The sequence below is a fragment of the Lygodium microphyllum genome, chromosome 26 (assembly GCF_053477565.2).
Source record: "Lygodium microphyllum isolate KBCC chromosome 26, Lygodium_microphyllum_v1.1.10, whole genome shotgun sequence".
NCBI classification, from domain to species: Eukaryota; Viridiplantae; Streptophyta; class Polypodiopsida; order Schizaeales; family Lygodiaceae; genus Lygodium; species Lygodium microphyllum.
In genome coordinates this window covers 76,447,817-76,464,817 of record NC_141160.1, presented here as the reverse complement: position 1 = coordinate 76,464,817, position 17,001 = coordinate 76,447,817, and the positions used below count along the sequence as shown (strand labels likewise).

The window sequence follows — 17,001 nt, the reverse complement described above, 5'->3', positions numbered from 1 at the left end:
AGCTTCCTCTTGTGTATACAATGTGTGTTTGGCGCAGCAGCTCAAGCAACTCCCCCCACCACGCGATTCTTGATATGGTATCAGAGCCGCGCCATTGAGAGAGGCTGATTTTGAAAGCTGAAGTGAAAGAGAAGAAGCAAGGTTCGAGCAAGCAAGCAATGGGTAAGAAGCTCTCCCATTCTTCCACTCTCTCTCTTGGATAGTGCCTGTGGAGGCACCGGAAGCAGGGTCAAGCAAAAATCTCAGATTGCTGTGAGATTTGGTGTGCAAGCAGATCACTGTATATTCTGCAGATAAGCCCTTAAGAGTTTCCCCGCAATTATTTTGGGCATCTGAGGCCGTTTCAGGCCTCGTTTTAGAGCCGCAAGATTGCGAACAACAGTTTCAAGGTGCACTCTGATTTCGGCTGTATTGACCAAAAGTGGGTGCACAGGTTACATATTGCGAATCTATAATTTTTAAGGTTTTTGCAGGAAGCAAACATAAGGTTTATCTACAAACAGGTTGCAGATTACATGTATTATTGAGCAATCAGTGAAAAAGGTTGCTTGGTGTAGTGCTGTGCACGTGTTGTGAAAGATTGCAGAAGACTAGCTTGATGTGATGTATCCTTGTTTGTGATAATGGCAGAGAACAGTGGAAATCCCATTATTGAGAAGCTTGACAAGAACAACTACCCTTCATGGAAGTTCCGTGTGACGAACTTCCTCATTGGAAAGGACCTTTATGAGTTTGTCTCATGTGAAGAAAATGAGCTAGAGCTAGGTATCCCTCCGACTGCAGATGAGTTAAAAGCATAGAAAGAGTGGAATGCGAAAGACAAAAAGGCGATGTACTGGCTATCTGTAGTTATTGATAATACTATGCTGGGACATATCAGGAATGCAGAAACCTCATATGAAGCTTGGACAATTTTTGATAGCATGTTTTCAGTAAATACAAAGGCATGAAAGATTCAACTCAAGCAAGAGTTGAATGCCTTGAAGAAAGGAAAAATGTCTGTTAATGAGTATGTGTTGAAGATGAGGAGCATTGCAGATGCTTTAGCAGCGATTGATGCAATGCCAGATGATGATGATTTGGTTTCATCCACTCTGAGTGGCCTTAACAATGAGAAGGAAATCATTTGTTACTTCAGTATATGTACGAAAGCCATTTCCAGATTTTGATGAGCTGATCTCTCTCATGATTACTGAAGAGATCAATATACAGGGTGATTCGTCTGAAAGAAATGGTGAACAAGTCCAAGCATTTTACTCAAGTTCAGGAAGGGGATGTGGTAGATCCTCTTCGAGAGGCCGTGGTATGGGACGTGCTAGCGATAACCAGCAAAACAGGTTCAATCAACAGTTTGGTGAAATGTAGGTCTCTGGAGGCAGAGGAAACTTTAGATAAGAATCATCATGAACTTCTAAAACATAATCAATATCATCCAAAACACTCTCAAACACTTCCATTAACAACCATACATAACTCATAATGCATAAAAAATCAACCATTCAGACCTCAAAAATAACAAACATCAATAAAAAATTCAGTCTTTTTCCACTCTTAACACAAGCATGTATTGTACACACCGATATATAGTACTTGATTTTCCCATCACTCAGTTCCTAGCTATTTAGAGTGGCTAAAGAGGGTTATAAGTGAGAAAAGGGTGGAGCTTGTAATATATTTATGCAAAAAGATGAGGATTGGTGGGCCAATTTCTAATCGGGCAGATAAGTACGCTCATTATAGAGAATGCGACACTCAGCCAAGGACTGTCAAGAAGAAAACAAGAGAGAGAGAGAGAGAGAGAAGAAGAGGAGGAGAGAGAGAGAGTGCAGGAGAGAAAGATAGGAAGAGAGAGAAAGAAGTCATGAAAGCTTGGAGAGAGAGGTGAAGATGAAAGGAGACTTGTATTATTATCTGATCATGAAAAATCAAGTCTCTAACACCTTATATACCAGGTAGTGTAGTTATTATTTCCCCATTATTAAATCCCCCTCTCTTACATTCCATCCCCACTCGAAGGTTTTTGCCCTCAAAAACAATTTAAGCACTTATGATAATTGGGTAGGAGCAGATCAGAGTACTACTCTGCTACATTATTACAGGGGTATACTAATGAATGAAGAGGTATTATTGTGTATCATGGGTCATTAGGGTATGTATGATACATGGCCTTATTGGGAAATTATAAAAATGAAAATTTGACCCAAATATCTCAAGTAAACGCGAGCTGTAAATAGTGGACAGCAAGTTATTTACTACAGGGCCATGCTATAGTAAATCTGTCATAACTTTTGTAGGAGACACCGATCGGGGTGCACCATATGTCAAAATGGAGCTCTTGAGGAGCTTTGAGACAGAGAGCTATCTGCAATCAATCTAAGAGAAATCAGGGCCATAGTTAGCTAGATTTCAGCCAAATTTGCTTCTAGTAGGTATGGAAACTCTTCCAAAATTGAAGCTAGCCTCCAAGAAGCTTCCTCAAGTGGTAAACCTTGCCACTTACTCAAGTATTCCATGATGGAGCAAAAGCAAAGCTTCTTTTTCCTTTGTCCTATGACTTGCTTGGGTATGTATTGAATGATGCCTTCTTCATCTACCGGTGGTAGCTCCTCAACATAATCCACTGATGATCCAATGAAGAGCTTCAATTGACTCACATAGAAGACATTATGAATCTTTGTGGATGCGGACAATGCCAATCGATATGCCAAGTCTCTCACTCTTTTGATAATCCAATATGGCCCATAGAACCAGTGAGCTAACTTGTTGCTAGACCCATTCTTAAGGGTGGCATATCTGGACTTGGACACCTTCAAAAGCACCAAATCCCCTTCTTGGAACTCAACATCCCTTCTTTTGTGATTAGCATAAAGCTTCATTTGATCCTAAGCTTTCTTCAAGTTGACTTTACACTATTGAAGTAAGGCATGCATTCTATCCAACTCCTCCTTGCTTTGTGGGTTTATCTTATCATTGAAGATAACCATGGGAAGGGGCACCTTATAGCCATACAATGCCTCAAAATGTGAAACTCCAATGCTAGAGTGTGTATAGTTATTATAGGAAAACTCAGCCAAATGCAACCATGAGTCCCAAGCATGCTGCACATCATGACAGAAATGCTTGAAGTAAGTTTTCAGCCACTTGTTAACCCTCTCTGTCTGGCCATCGGTCTGTGGATGGTAAGCAGTGGAAGGGGCTAACTAAGTGCCCATAGAGCTGAAAACTGCCTGCCAAAAGTCACTCATGAACTTAGCATCTCGGTCATGCACAATGACTTGTGGTAAGCCATGTAATCTGAAAACATGTTCCGTGAATTGACTGGCTACTTGAGAAGCATTATATTGAGTCATTGTAGGAATGAAATGGGTTGCCTTGGTGAGTTTGTCCACAACTACATAGATGTTGTTCCATCCTTTTTTGGTCACCAGTAGACCGGTAATGAAGTCCATAGTAATGTGTGTCCATATGCTTTTGGGCATAGGGAATGACTGAAGTAAACTAGCTGGTTTTAAGGTGTTGTCCTTGTTTTGCTGACATGGCATGCAGCTCAAGACAAAATCTTTTACATCCTTCCATAGGCCCTTCTAGTGAATGCTCTTAGCAATCTTGTCATAGGTTTTAACTATGCCCAAATGACCAGTTGTAGGCGAGGAATGCATCTCTTGCATGATCTTTTACTTGAATAGAGAAGTGTATGGGATGGCAATCCTACCTTGAAACCATAAGAGACCCGTTCTTAAGCTCATATGGAGAGTTTTCTTCCACATGCCCTTGTTGTAATTTCTGGAAAATGTGACTGAAATCAGCATCTAACAAATAGGCCTCCTAAAGCTCTTCTATCCAATCATTATGAAGTTCCAGGATGTTGAAACTTTATAGGCCCACATTCTAGATAATGAATCAACAACTACATTGTCTTTTCCCCACATATGTGTAATGTCAAAGTCATAGTTCTGTAATGTAGCTACCCATTTGCGTTGTTTGGGGGTAAGATTAAACTGAGAGAGGAAATACTTGAGGACCCTATGGTCGCTCTTGGCCCTAAATCTGTTGCCATACAAGTAGTGGTGCCATTTCTTAATGGCATGAAGAATGGCTAGCATCTCTTGGTCATATACATTCATGGTCATCTCATTTTCAACAAGTTAGCGGCTCTCAAACACTATAACCCCAACAATACAGCCCCTATACCTCTACAACAGGCATCACACTGAATGGTAAATTCTTTAAAAAAATATGGGCAAACCAAGATGGGAGCTAAGGTAAGCCATTCCTTAAGTTGATTAAAGCTCTTATTAGCTATGGCATCCTAGAAAAATGCCTCTTTCTTAAGCCTATCAATCAAGGGAGTTGCAATAGTGGCATAGTACCTAATGAACCTTAGAAGAGAGTTGCTATAATTGTTCTAAAAGCCGGAGAGAGAGTATGTGTGTGTATGTACGTGTGTGTGTGTGTGTGTACGAGTGAGTGAGTGAGTGAAAGTTTGTGTGTACATATGTATGTGTGTTGATAAAGATTCAAAGCTATTAATATGTAGGAAAGGCCCAAATGTAGTATTGTGAGAGAAAGTTAAAAGAATTTTTAAAGCCACACACACACACACACACACACACACAGAACCTAGGCCCTACACATGAGGGAGGAAGAATTTAATTAAAAAGGGGATGGGAAAAATAAAGAGAGAGATTATAAGTGAGAGAGAGGGGAAGGGGTTTTAATTAAAAAAAGGGGGGGGGGGGGGGAGGGGCTTTAATGAAAAAAGGGAAGGGGAAGAGAAAATGAGATATTGCATGTGAGAAAGAGAGGAGGGGAAGGGGTTTTAATTGAAAAAGGGAGGTTTGGAAAAGGGAGTAGGTTTGGGAAGCCCTGTAGAGGTTCGGGGCTTTCGAACCTATAGCTAAAATAAAATAGTAGTAAGATACTACTTTTAGGTCTCTCTTACATTAATTTGAAAAATATACCTCTTTATCCAAACTACTTTTCACATTTATTTTTTTTCTCTCTAATCAAGGATTTTTAAAAAGACACATCTTTCTTGTCTCTCATCAATATTATATATATATATATATATATATATATATATATATATATATATATATATATATATCTCATCCAAAAGTCATTTTTATATATTTCTCCTCCCTCTCTTCTCCATTGCGTTCTAATACCCTTTCAATTGAAATTCCTTACAATCAAAGTATCTAGAATGTATTTTTGATTTTAAAGACTAGGTAAACCATTGATGAATTACTTAGTCAAGGTGGATTAGAGTTTGCATGAGCAATAATCTTTAAAGCTATGTCTTGTGTCTCATTAAGAACTTGTTTCTATATCTTTCTCTTATTCAAATACCTTGATTTGTCTCTCTATATGTATGTGTGTGCGCATGCATGCATGCACGTGTGTGTGTTTGTGTGTGTGTCTCATTAAGAACTTGTTTCTATATCCTTACTATATATTAAGGGGAGGTCGAGGGCTGCTGCCATGTGGCAGCCCCCAACCCCCCCTTTGCTTTCCGTGGGGGGTGCCACACGTCCGACACCCCTCACTCGCCCGCGATTCGAGCGTCGGCTCCTCGGCCTGCGGCCCGTGTACGCCCTCGGCCTGTGTGGCGAGCTCCTTGGCCTTCGTGGCGAGCTTGCGCAAAGCGCCCATCGCTCCTATCCTGCGAATCGGCTCATCGGCCTACGTGGCGAGCTCGAGCTGCATGTCATCGAGCTCGAGCTGCGTGGCAAGCTGTGCAGCAGCCAGCTCTATATAAAGAGTTGCTGCGAGTATCATCTGCGACTGCTGCGACTATCCACGTCTGGAGCGACTGCTGCGAGCGACTTCAGCGAGCGACTGCTGCAGGTATCTCATTATCCTCTTTTCAAATGCTACGATTGCTAAAAGGTCTAGATGGATCCCCAAGGCATGCATTCAAGCCTTTCTCCACTGTTCTCAGAGCTTCACGCACTTCTTCCCAAAGGCCACTAGGAAGTTGCTTGCCATTTTCTTCATATTCTTGACATGTTTCGGTAGTGATTGTGAGGCCTGGGGGAATAGACAAACCAATGCTGGCCATTTCTGCAAGGTTTGCTCCTTTGCCGCCCAGCTGAAAATCTAGAATCAGTCAGACTCATGATGTTGCCCCTTCCTGAGGAAAAACTCTAAAATTGGCTTCTTTTCAGCATTGAATAGATAGCTTAGGAAAACACTGGTAACTTGAAATTTTTTTCATTTCATAGCATTCAACACAAAGCTTAAGAATAATTTCAGCATAGCAATGACTTCATAGATTTGTCTCCTTGACTCCTTCCTTTCCCAAAGGTAAACATCGTTATCACTTGGCCTACTATAGTTTTGTAACTTAATTTTCATTATTTGAAAACAATAGCCATTAGGTAAATATTACCCTCTAAAATTGTATGTGTTTATAAGGTATGAGCTACTTTATATATTGTAATAGTTTAGCAAAATTCTTCCAACTTTTATGTATCATGCATACACTTTTATTTTATGGGTAGGGTGTCAAATGAAGAAGAGTTCAACAACTAGTTTTTCAGCACATATAAGGCCCAAGTTTCCTTCATTAACATAGATCAATGTAGCAACGGTTCCTTTTTGCTTTGGTAGTCAAATGAGAAATAGGTCAAAGTTCAAAATAGCAAATGCATCTTTCATAACTAAAGATTTGTGCTACATTAAAGTTGAATGAAATGTATAATAGGCCTTTTAGCCCATGTGCAAGACCCAAACCCCCATGTGAAAAATGCTTGCTTGGTTTCAAATTCTCTATCTTATCTTTACATCATAAGGATGATTTTAGTGGTTAATATTGATCAAGTGCTATGACTTTTTTTTTCCAAATTGAACTTAGGAATTCAAAGTTTAGTAGGCTCAATAAAATATCTTTGGAAAGAAAAGTCCCACAATTTGAAGCTATTCTAGAAAGTCCACATAGGATATTTCACATATTCAATGCATGGCTCTAGGTCACATTCTTTAGGTTCCTTCTAAAAGCTATATTTGATAGCTTACAAACTATAAAGTATAGCTCTAGGTCTCATTTTAGGTGAGTCCTTTTGTGTAATGGTAGCCATTTCTATAACTTTCTTAAATAGGTCAAAGTTCAAAATAGCAAATGTATCTTTCATAACTAAAGATTTCTATAACTTTCTTAAATAGGTCAAAGTTCAAAATAGCAAATGCATCTTTCATAACTAAAGATTTGTGCTACATTAAAGTTGAATGAAATGTATAATAGGCCTTTTAGCCCATGTGCAAGACCCAAACCCCCATGTGAAAAATGCTTGCTTGGTTTCAAATTCTCTATCTTATCTTTACATCATAAGGATGATTTTAGTGGTTAATATTGATCAAGTGCTATGACTTTTTTTTTCCAAATTGAACTTAGGAATTCAAAGTTTAGTAGGCTCAATACAATATTTTTGGAAAGAAGAGTCCCACAATTTGAAGCTATTCTAAAAAGTCCACATAGGTTTTCTCACATATTCAATGCATGGCTCTAGGTCACATTCTTTAGGTTCCTTCTAAAAGCTATATTTGATAGCTTACAAACTATAAAGTATAGCTCTAGGTCTCATTTTCTAGGTGAGTCCTTTTGTGTAATGGTAGCCATTCCTATAACTTTCTTAAATAGGTCAAAGTTCAAAATAGCAAATGCATCTTTCATAACTAAGGATTTGTGCTACATTAAAGTATTTTGATATGAAAGTGTGTTAATATTATTTCTTAATGTGTTTATGTGTGTTATTAATTAATGTGTTATGTGTGTCATTACATTGTTATGGTGTATTACATGTTTTAAGTGTTTGATTAATTAATGTGTGTATGTGTTTTAGTATAAAAAATGTGTGATAACATTGTTATGTTTGTGTTAATAGTATGTATTCATATGTATATATGTGCTAATAATATTTTAATTAATATTTTGTTCATTTAAGTTGTAATCAATGCTTGAATACTTTAATAGTTTAATGCTTTTATGATGTCTCTCATGTGTGTATGGATATTCATGCGTTGATGTGGAGAAAAAGACGTGTCAAATATTTTCTTGACATATTGTAATACTTTGGTGCGCCTACGTCATGAAAGTATTCAATTACTTTTTAAATATGTTCTCTCTCTCTCTCTCTCTCTCTCTCTCTCTCTCTCTCTCTCTCTCTCTCTCTCTCTCTGTGATCTCTTAATACTTTGTGTAACCATGGCAGTATGGAGCATGCTGAAACATCTGATGCAAGAAACAATGTCCATGTACCAGACATTGTGTCCCAATGCACAAATGAATGTGCGTAAAGCCAAAGACATGGCTAGGAGGAAGTCAGTACGGCGTGCCCTCAAACGTGTCAAAGGACACTACACTTCCGTTGTATCCCTAAAGATCCTGCATCGGTTGGATGCAATTGAGAAGCAAATCAAGAGTTTAAACAAACGTCAAAGAGCTTCGAACTCCTTCTGTCAAAACTTTGGTGATCGCCTTCAAAGGATCGAAAAAATCATGGCAAAAAAATATGAAGGAGGCTTGGCTGATGGGATAATGTTGCGAGATGAGATAGATGAAATAAAGGGCTATATAGGAGAAATCTATGAGTTGCTTCGCAAGCACTGGCCAGGGTGTGCTTTGGAAGACCATGCAGAAAAGTTGCGAGACCTTGCTAAGAGCAATAATCGTATAGAGAATGGAGTGTGTGAATTACTAGCTCAAAAGAATGCAAGCGTGCTTGCACCTGAGAGCATTTGCCTCGATGTGCATGTCACATCTCTAAAAGTTTGCCTCAATAGGTTCTCTGCAATGTTAAACCTATTGAATCGTCGCATGAGTTCATCATCCAATGCATAGTTCTCTTAGCATATCTAAGGATTTCAATAACTTTTTGTCGGATCCTCTGATAGATATGTCATTCTATTGTTGGGTTTGAGAATTTTCATGTCATTTGGACTTTTGTATGCCCCATGATAATGACATAATATGCTCTTTCAATTTATATTCTTGCACATGTAAGATTATATTGTTGCTTATGTGATGTTATAATCTTCAAATTTTATATTGAAATAGTGTTTAAAACAAATTTATCTTGAGGTATATCTTTGCTAAAGTATTCCCTAAGAGATAGGAAGAAATTTTAGTATGCCTAGGTCATAAAAGTATGCAATTACTAATATCAAAGTACCTTTTTCTTTTTATCTCAGGTTTTTCTCGACAATGGTACTTCCAACACATTATGTGCCTAGAGATCGTGTATTACGTGCACGTAGGGAAATGCTCAAAATTACTAGACATAAATGTAGGCACCTTGCAAGAGTTAGGACTGAATTACATGTTCATGACCAAATTCTGGTTGCACCATTGTTGCCATTGGAAGTTCAACCACCTTCTATTCGTCAAGGAGACAATGCAACTATCCACAATATAGATGTTGAGATGTTGGATAACCATGAATTGCTACCCTTCAGAGTGGGGGTACGTAGCACAAGTCCACAAAGAAATGGAAACACAAATAATCTAGATGGTGGATTAAGAAATTGTAGGCAAATGCTTGATGCTACTAGAGCTGAACATAGACACAGGGCAAGAGCAAGAACGCAATTACAACAATTGCATCGCACTACAACAAATACAATTGATACAAGTGCTCAAATGCCTGGTGCACCATTACTGTCCTTAGATGTTCAATTGCCTCGCCTTATTCAAGAAGAGAATGAAGCTATCCATAATGCAGATGCAAGTACTGAGATGCTACATGACCAGTACAATATTCAAGCTCCTATATTTCTACCTCAAAATGGTGGATTTTGTTCAATTCTCCATGACATGCCACCTAATTTGGATATTCATCCATCAGTAACAATTTTGCTCTTCCAAAAACCAAATTTGCATGCAATTGGTACCCTTTGCAAGGTTTGTCACCATTACATGGCTAAGTTGTGGCACGATGAAACTAAAACAATGCGTACAACTTCGATTGGAAAGCATTGCTGTAGAGAAGGGAAAGTAATTTTGCCACCTCTACAGCAGCCACCACAACCTCTATGTAATTTGCTTGATGGCACACATCCACAAAGTAGAGAGTTCAAAAAAAATATACGTGCTTATAATAGTGCATTGGCTTTTGTTTCAATGGGTGCAAAAATTGATGAGCTTTTGCCTCAAAATGGAAATGGTTATACTTTTCGAGTTCATGGATCAATATATCACCGGATGGGTTCCCTATTGCCAAGTGAGGATGGACAACAAATACCAAAGTTTGCACAACTTTATATTTATGACACTGATCATGAGTTATTGAATCGCATGGGGGTTTTACCTAGGCTTTTTCCAGACTTACTACAAGAGCTTCAACAAATGATGCATGATCACAATGCTTACGCACAAGCCTTTATAGCAGTTGGTGCAAGCTTGCAACGCAATCCATCAGTAGAAATAAGAATGTCCATTTTTCAAAATCGATCCACCTCTAGACGATATTCAGTTCCCACTACAAGTGAGGTTGCTGCGATCATGATTGGACAAGGTGATGATGATACACTTGATCATCGTAGCATTCAAGTTCACACACGACAAGGCCATTTGATTTATATTTCTAACTTACACAAGGCATATATGCCACTGTTATATGTTCTTCTTTTTCCAAATGGAGAGGATGGATGGCATACTAAAGTTCCATATGCATTTATGGATGCTCATATTAATGCCAATAATCTTGCAAATAAAGATTGTGTCACTCAAATGCAATATTACGCTTTTTGACTTCAGATTCGAGATGATTCTAATGCATGTCTTTTGCGTGGTGGTCGCTTGCTATAACAATACATTGTCAATGCTTATTGTAGCATTGAACAATGTAGATTGGATTGGTGTCATCGTAATCAAGCAACATTGCGAGTTGAAATGTATAGGGGATTGGCTGATATGGTCAATGGTTCAGATGCAGTTGATACTAATATCGTTGGGACTGGTGCGGGCAGGAGACTAGTATTGCCATCTAGCTTTATAGGTGGACCAAGATTCATGTACCAATTATATCAAGATGCTATGGCAATTGTGTGTAGCAAATGTAAACTTGATTTGTTTATCACCATGATATGCAATCCTAAGTGGTCTGAAATTACAGATGCTTTGTTGCCTGGTCAAGCTGCACACGATCGACCAGATTTAACTGCTAGAGTTTTTCATTTCAAACATAAGGACGTGATGCAGTCGATAGTGAAAAAGGAGTTGTTTGGTAAAGTTGCTGGATATGTGTCCATAGAATTTCAAAAGAGAGGCTTGCATCATTCACATATGCTCTTGATATTAGAACCACGCTTTAAGCCACTAGAAGCATATCATTATGATAGACTGGTGTGCGCTGAGCTAGCTGATAAGGAAAGGTTCTCAGATTTGTATCGAATTATTACTAAATGTAACATACATGGTCCATGTGGTGAGTTCAATCCAAAAAGTGCTTGCATGGTGGACGGAAAGTGTATAAAGGATTATCCAAAAAAGTTTATACATACAACTATAGTTGATAAATCTGGTTATCCTTTATACAGACGTCGAGAGGATAGAAGAACTCATAATGCTAATGGTAACCTCTTGGATAACCGATGGATAGTGCCTTACAATCCTTATTTGAGTTCCAAGTATAGTGCTCACATAAATGTTGAGGTTTGCTCGACAATTGTAGCTGTCAAATATTTGTGTAAATATGTATATAAGGGCCATGATTGAGCAACCATTCGGTTTACAAGTACGCGTGGTTCCGGATCCAATGATATTGACACAAAAAATATTGATGCACAAAATATTAATGAGATTGAGAGGTACTTAGATGCACGATATATTTCAGCTTATGAAGCATGTTGGCGAATATTTGAATTCAAACTCCATGATGAGAAACCCGATATTCAACGATTGCAAATACATTTACCTGGAGAGAATATTGTTTCCTTTCGTGACTCTGATAACATTTGTGATGTGGTGCAAAATGAAAATGCTCAAAAAACAACTCTCACAGAATGGTTTACATGCAATCGTTTGCACCCTGATGCTAATACAGTTCTCTATCAAGACTTTCCAATGTTTTGGGTTTGGAATGCACGCAAAAAAATGTGGACAAAGAGAAAGCAAGGAAACACACGTGGTTGAATATACTTTGTTTCACCTAGGTGTGGAGAAAAATACTATTTGCGGCTACTACTCACTGTATGCAAGGGGTGCACATCCTTTGACGCATTGCGTACGGTTGATAATGTGGTATATTCAACTTTTATGGACTATCATGGATTGCCTAAGGTGACAATGCAAGAGTATACAAATCCTTTGATCCTTGATGAACAACTATATGATAAGGTAGAATAAGAGGATACCTTCTTAACAATGCAAGCTTTGTTGAATGATGGACAAACAAATTGTTTTATGGCAATAATGAATGCTATTGATAGTGGTTTGGGTAAACCATTTTTCTTAGATGGCCCAAGCGGTTCCGGAAAAACATTCCTATACAAATGTTTGCTTGCAAAGCTTCGCAATCAAGGTCGCATTGCAATAGCTACAACATCCTCTGGTATTGCTGCATTGCTTTTTCCACATGGTCGTACTGCCCATTCAAAGTTCAAAATTCCATTGCAGGCAGATAATAATTCTACATGCAATATACCTGTTCAAAGTCATCTTGCAGCATTGTTAAAAGAGGCAAGTCTTATTTTGTGGGATGAAGCTCCTATGTTGCATCGTAATACCTTTGAGGCACTGGACAGAACTTTAAAGGATATAATGCAGTGTGATATGCCATTTGGTGGTAAAGTTATTCTACTAGGTGGAGATTTTAGGCAAATATTGCATGTTGTACCAAAGGGTACCCATGAAGATATTGTCGATGCTGCTATATGTTGTTCCAATTTGTGGCAATATTTCAATGTTTTGAAACTTACACAGAATATGCGGGTCGCATCAGATCAGGGTCAGTTTGTTGCATGGTTGCAAGACATTGGAGATGGAAAAAATTTGACACATACTAATAATATATTGCAAATTCCACCTGCATTGTTGTTAAAGGGAGGATCTATGCAAGACTTGATCAATTTTGTCTATTGTGAAATGAATTGTGTAATTGATTACAAAACGTTCTTTAGTGGACATGCCATTCTTGCACCTCAAAACAATGATGTGGAAATGATAAACAATCATGCATTGCAGCTGATGCCGGGAGAGGTTAAACAATACTACAGTGCTGATTCTGTGGATAGAACCGAGGAGAACTCATTCCTCTATTCTGTGGAATATCTAAATTCCCTTGACCTCGGTGGAGGTATTCCGCCTCATATCTTGCTGCTCAAAGTAAATGCTCCAATAATATTGCTCAGGAACTTGAATCCTTCTAAAGGTTTATGCAATGGTACTAGGTTGGTATGCAAGGCTTTCAATAACAAGATCATTAATCCAGAGATAATTACTAGGTTGGTATGCAAGGCTTTCAATAACAAGGTCATTGATGCAGAGATAATTACGGGGACCAATATTGGTGACAGAGTTTTTATCCCAAGGATAACTTTCATCCCAACTATACTGGAACTTCCTTTCTCAATGAAACGCTTGCAATTCCCAGTCCGTTTGGCGTTTGCAAAGACAATCAACAAATCTCAAGGCCAAACGTTATCATGTTTGGGAATATATCTAAAAACCCCAGTCTTTACTCATGGCCAACTCTATGTTGCTTTCTCCAGAGTAAAGTATCCGGACAAATTGAAAGTCTTGATTAATGAGAAAGAGGACATGGTAAATGGTACCATCAATATTGTATATAATGAAGTTTTACAGAAAGTATTGTAACCTCTATTTTTTCAAAAGTGTAATGTTTGTTCTCTCATATTATATTTGCATAATGTTTTTATTTCAATACAATCAAAGCCTTTTTTTCTTCTTTGTTCACATATCTATAAAATGTAGTGTTGTACTTTCTTATGGTCTTTTTCAGTAGTGAGTTCTTCATCGATGAAAAGCAAGTTTGACTTATTTTCTTTGATTTAATACTTTAATGTTTTAATCATATCTCTCATGTATGGATAGATATTCATGATTTTATGTGGAGTTAGACGTATGTTTGTTTTACTATATGAGAACATTGTGTTTAAATTATTTCTACCATAAAAAGTTATTTGATCTTTCTATCATATTATATTTGCATAAAATTTTTGGTGCAATATCATCAAAGCTTATTTATTCTTTTTTAATCATATATTTTCAAGAAATGAACTCTTTTACTGTCTCCTGTTCTTTTTAAGTATTAAGGTTTTCAAAGAAAATTTCAAAGAAAAGTAAGTTCAACTTTTTTTCTTTAACAAAAAATGAAATGTTTTAATCTCTCATGCTCTTTTGAAATATTATATTCCTTGAATAGAACCATATTTGACTTATTTTCTATGAAATTTTGTTTGCATTTATACAAAAGTAAGTTTTGAGAAATTATCATGTATCAATATGCATTACAAACTCTTTTTCTCTTCTAAATTGGTCTTCTAATTTCAATATTGTAAAGTATTTTTTTTTTCATTTTTTAAAAATTTGATCAATATTACTAATTTTCATGTTTTCTAATTTTTATTGATAGATGGCCCAAACAGTATTTGAATATTATCGTGCCTCTCCTTATCAAATGAGACTTCAAGAAGCATTGCGAACTATTGCTACGGATGCTATTATCCATAGAACTTTGGCTAGGGTAATCGAAAGATTACCCAATGATGGATTTACTAATGGAAACACTCCTTTATATGTAGAAATTTTATATTTTGGATGGATCCAATGCTACTACGTTAGACAAATAGATGTTGAGTACTTCATATCTCGGTCCCATACTAGACACATACCGAATGACTGGAGTAAATGGGAGTTTAAAGATTTATCATGTTTTGTAACTTTGCATCAGTTTCATCCAAATTCCACCGACTGCTCTACTAATGTTAGAGCCAATCATATCACTTCCCCAGGTAATACTTACCATTTTCATTAATTAATGTTTTGCTTTATAAATTTAATATCCTTATTTTTAAAGTTTTTTTTTCGTTTTTAGATGTTGCAGCACAATCTGGGGTGGGGCGTGTCACAGCTTCGCCCACACATGTTCCCGGTGCTAGATCCACGGTTCATAATTCATCTAAGAAGAGAAAGCTTTCTTTTCAATAGTTGATTTTCTATAGTACAACTATCTTTTTGAAAACATTTTATACTTTCTTTTCCATTTATCTATTGTTATAGTTGGAATTCTTTCAGTGATATTTAAAAATCACTTTTGCTTCAGTTATGTTTTCCAATTATTGTGGTTGAGATAATCAATGTTATTGTATTGAATTATTAGATTTTATAATGAAGTTTAAAAATTGCAAGACTATTTGATTCATTACTAAGTGGAAGAATGTGTGAACAAATTAAAACATTTGTGCTTCATATCTTGGTGCGAAGTGCCGGGAGAAAGCTGGTGCGTAGCGCCGGCCCCGGCGCGAAGCGTCGGTTGAGCGCCTAGTATCTCTCTTATTCAAAAACTATTATCACCAAACATCTCTCTTTCTCTTCCTCTCTCTCAGTAACACACACACACACACATGTATTTATGTGTGTATATTGGAAGTCCTAATACACACACACATGTACACAGATATGATTAGTTCAAAGAAGTACAACTATATTTTATAGCCTATAAATATTAGTATTACAACAATATGATGTCAAGTTAGCAAAGACATGCACAATGAAAGATCAAAATGATAGTCTCTCTCTCTCTCTCTCTCTCTCTCTCTCTCTCTCTCTCTCATTAAGCATATTGATTGAGCATCAAATTTATACTTATTTTTACCAATCAATATCCCTTCTTACCACCATAATAAATAATCCACAAATGTGCAAGATTTAATGATGAGTTTTTATTTTTTAACTAATGTTTAATGAGGTTGCTAGAGCCATGTATTAAAAAAAATATTTAGTGAGTCTTTGGAATGGATGCAAATATAGACATGTTTATACACCAATCCATGCTTATGGAAGAGAACTTACATCTCATATTTGAAAATAGAAAAACTTTTCAACGTTGCCCATAGTGTGACCAGCAAAGCAAAGACTCTATTAATTCTTAGAGCAAATGCATTTTATTTTGTTGAGAAAATAGAGACATACCTTGCTTGATTAGTTATAATCAAATTTATGATAATCTTTTACTATCATTGTCTATCAATTTGTGAAATAATAGTATACTTGCCAGAGATCAATGTAATATAAATCTAGATCCAGATTGCTTGTAGAAATTATTTTGCATTGTAAATGTGTGTGTGTGTGTGTGTGTGTGTGTGTGTGAACTATTTACAAGTAGAGCGAACTATTTGTTGTTTGCGACACATGTTATAATCCAATGTAAAATAAGTTCTCTCAAACCTAGAGTACTCACACAAATACTTTTTTATTGCAAACGAGAGAGAGAGAGAGAGAGAGAGAGAGAGAGAGAGAGAGAGAGAGAGAGAGAGAGAGAGAGAGAGAGAGAGAGAATGAGCTACTTACATGTAGAGAGAGAGAGAGTGTGTGTGTGTGTGTGAAGGTGGTAGTGAAGGTAATGATGGCGGCGGTGGTGGTAGAGCTAGTAGCCGAGTGGCAGTGGCGGCGACAATGGTGGTGGTGGTGGTAGTGAAAGTGGAAGTGGAGATGGGTATATCTAAGGATGGAATAAGTGAACTATGTGGAATAAGAATAGAGGGGTTGCCAAAAAAAGCTCTCTCAAAAAACCTGTTTCTTGCCCTTCCCCTTTGTCTAAGTTCAAGGTAAGTAAGAAGGATCTAGTGAAGAGGCCAATAAAAATTGCCCAAGTACTTGACTTAGTGATTTAGGAAAAACCTTGTGGCAAACAAACCATGACATAGAAGTCCCTAAGTCCCAAAGTGAAGGGGAAGGTGAAGGTGAAGGGAGGAACCTTTTAATCAATAACCCAATGGATTACCTCCCTCAAGGCATGGCACAACATGACAAAAAGTTCA

General features: G+C 37.3%; 2 protein-coding genes across 2 annotated transcripts; both read left to right on the top strand.

The window, feature by feature from the left end:
* Window positions 1-10,912: 10,912 nt before the first annotated feature.
* LOC148013436 (uncharacterized) lies at window positions 10,913-11,716 on the top strand. The gene has a single exon (XM_087667892.1). The coding sequence runs from the start codon at window positions 10,913-10,915 to the stop codon at window positions 11,714-11,716; it is 804 nt and encodes a 267-aa protein (XP_087524018.1).
* Window positions 11,717-12,412: 696 nt separating this feature from the next.
* Window positions 12,413-13,816, top strand: LOC148013435 (uncharacterized). Its single transcript, XM_087667890.1, has one exon. It carries the CDS (start codon window positions 12,413-12,415, stop codon window positions 13,814-13,816), a length of 1,404 nt encoding a protein of 467 aa, XP_087524016.1.
* Window positions 13,817-17,001: the final 3,185 nt, after the last annotated feature.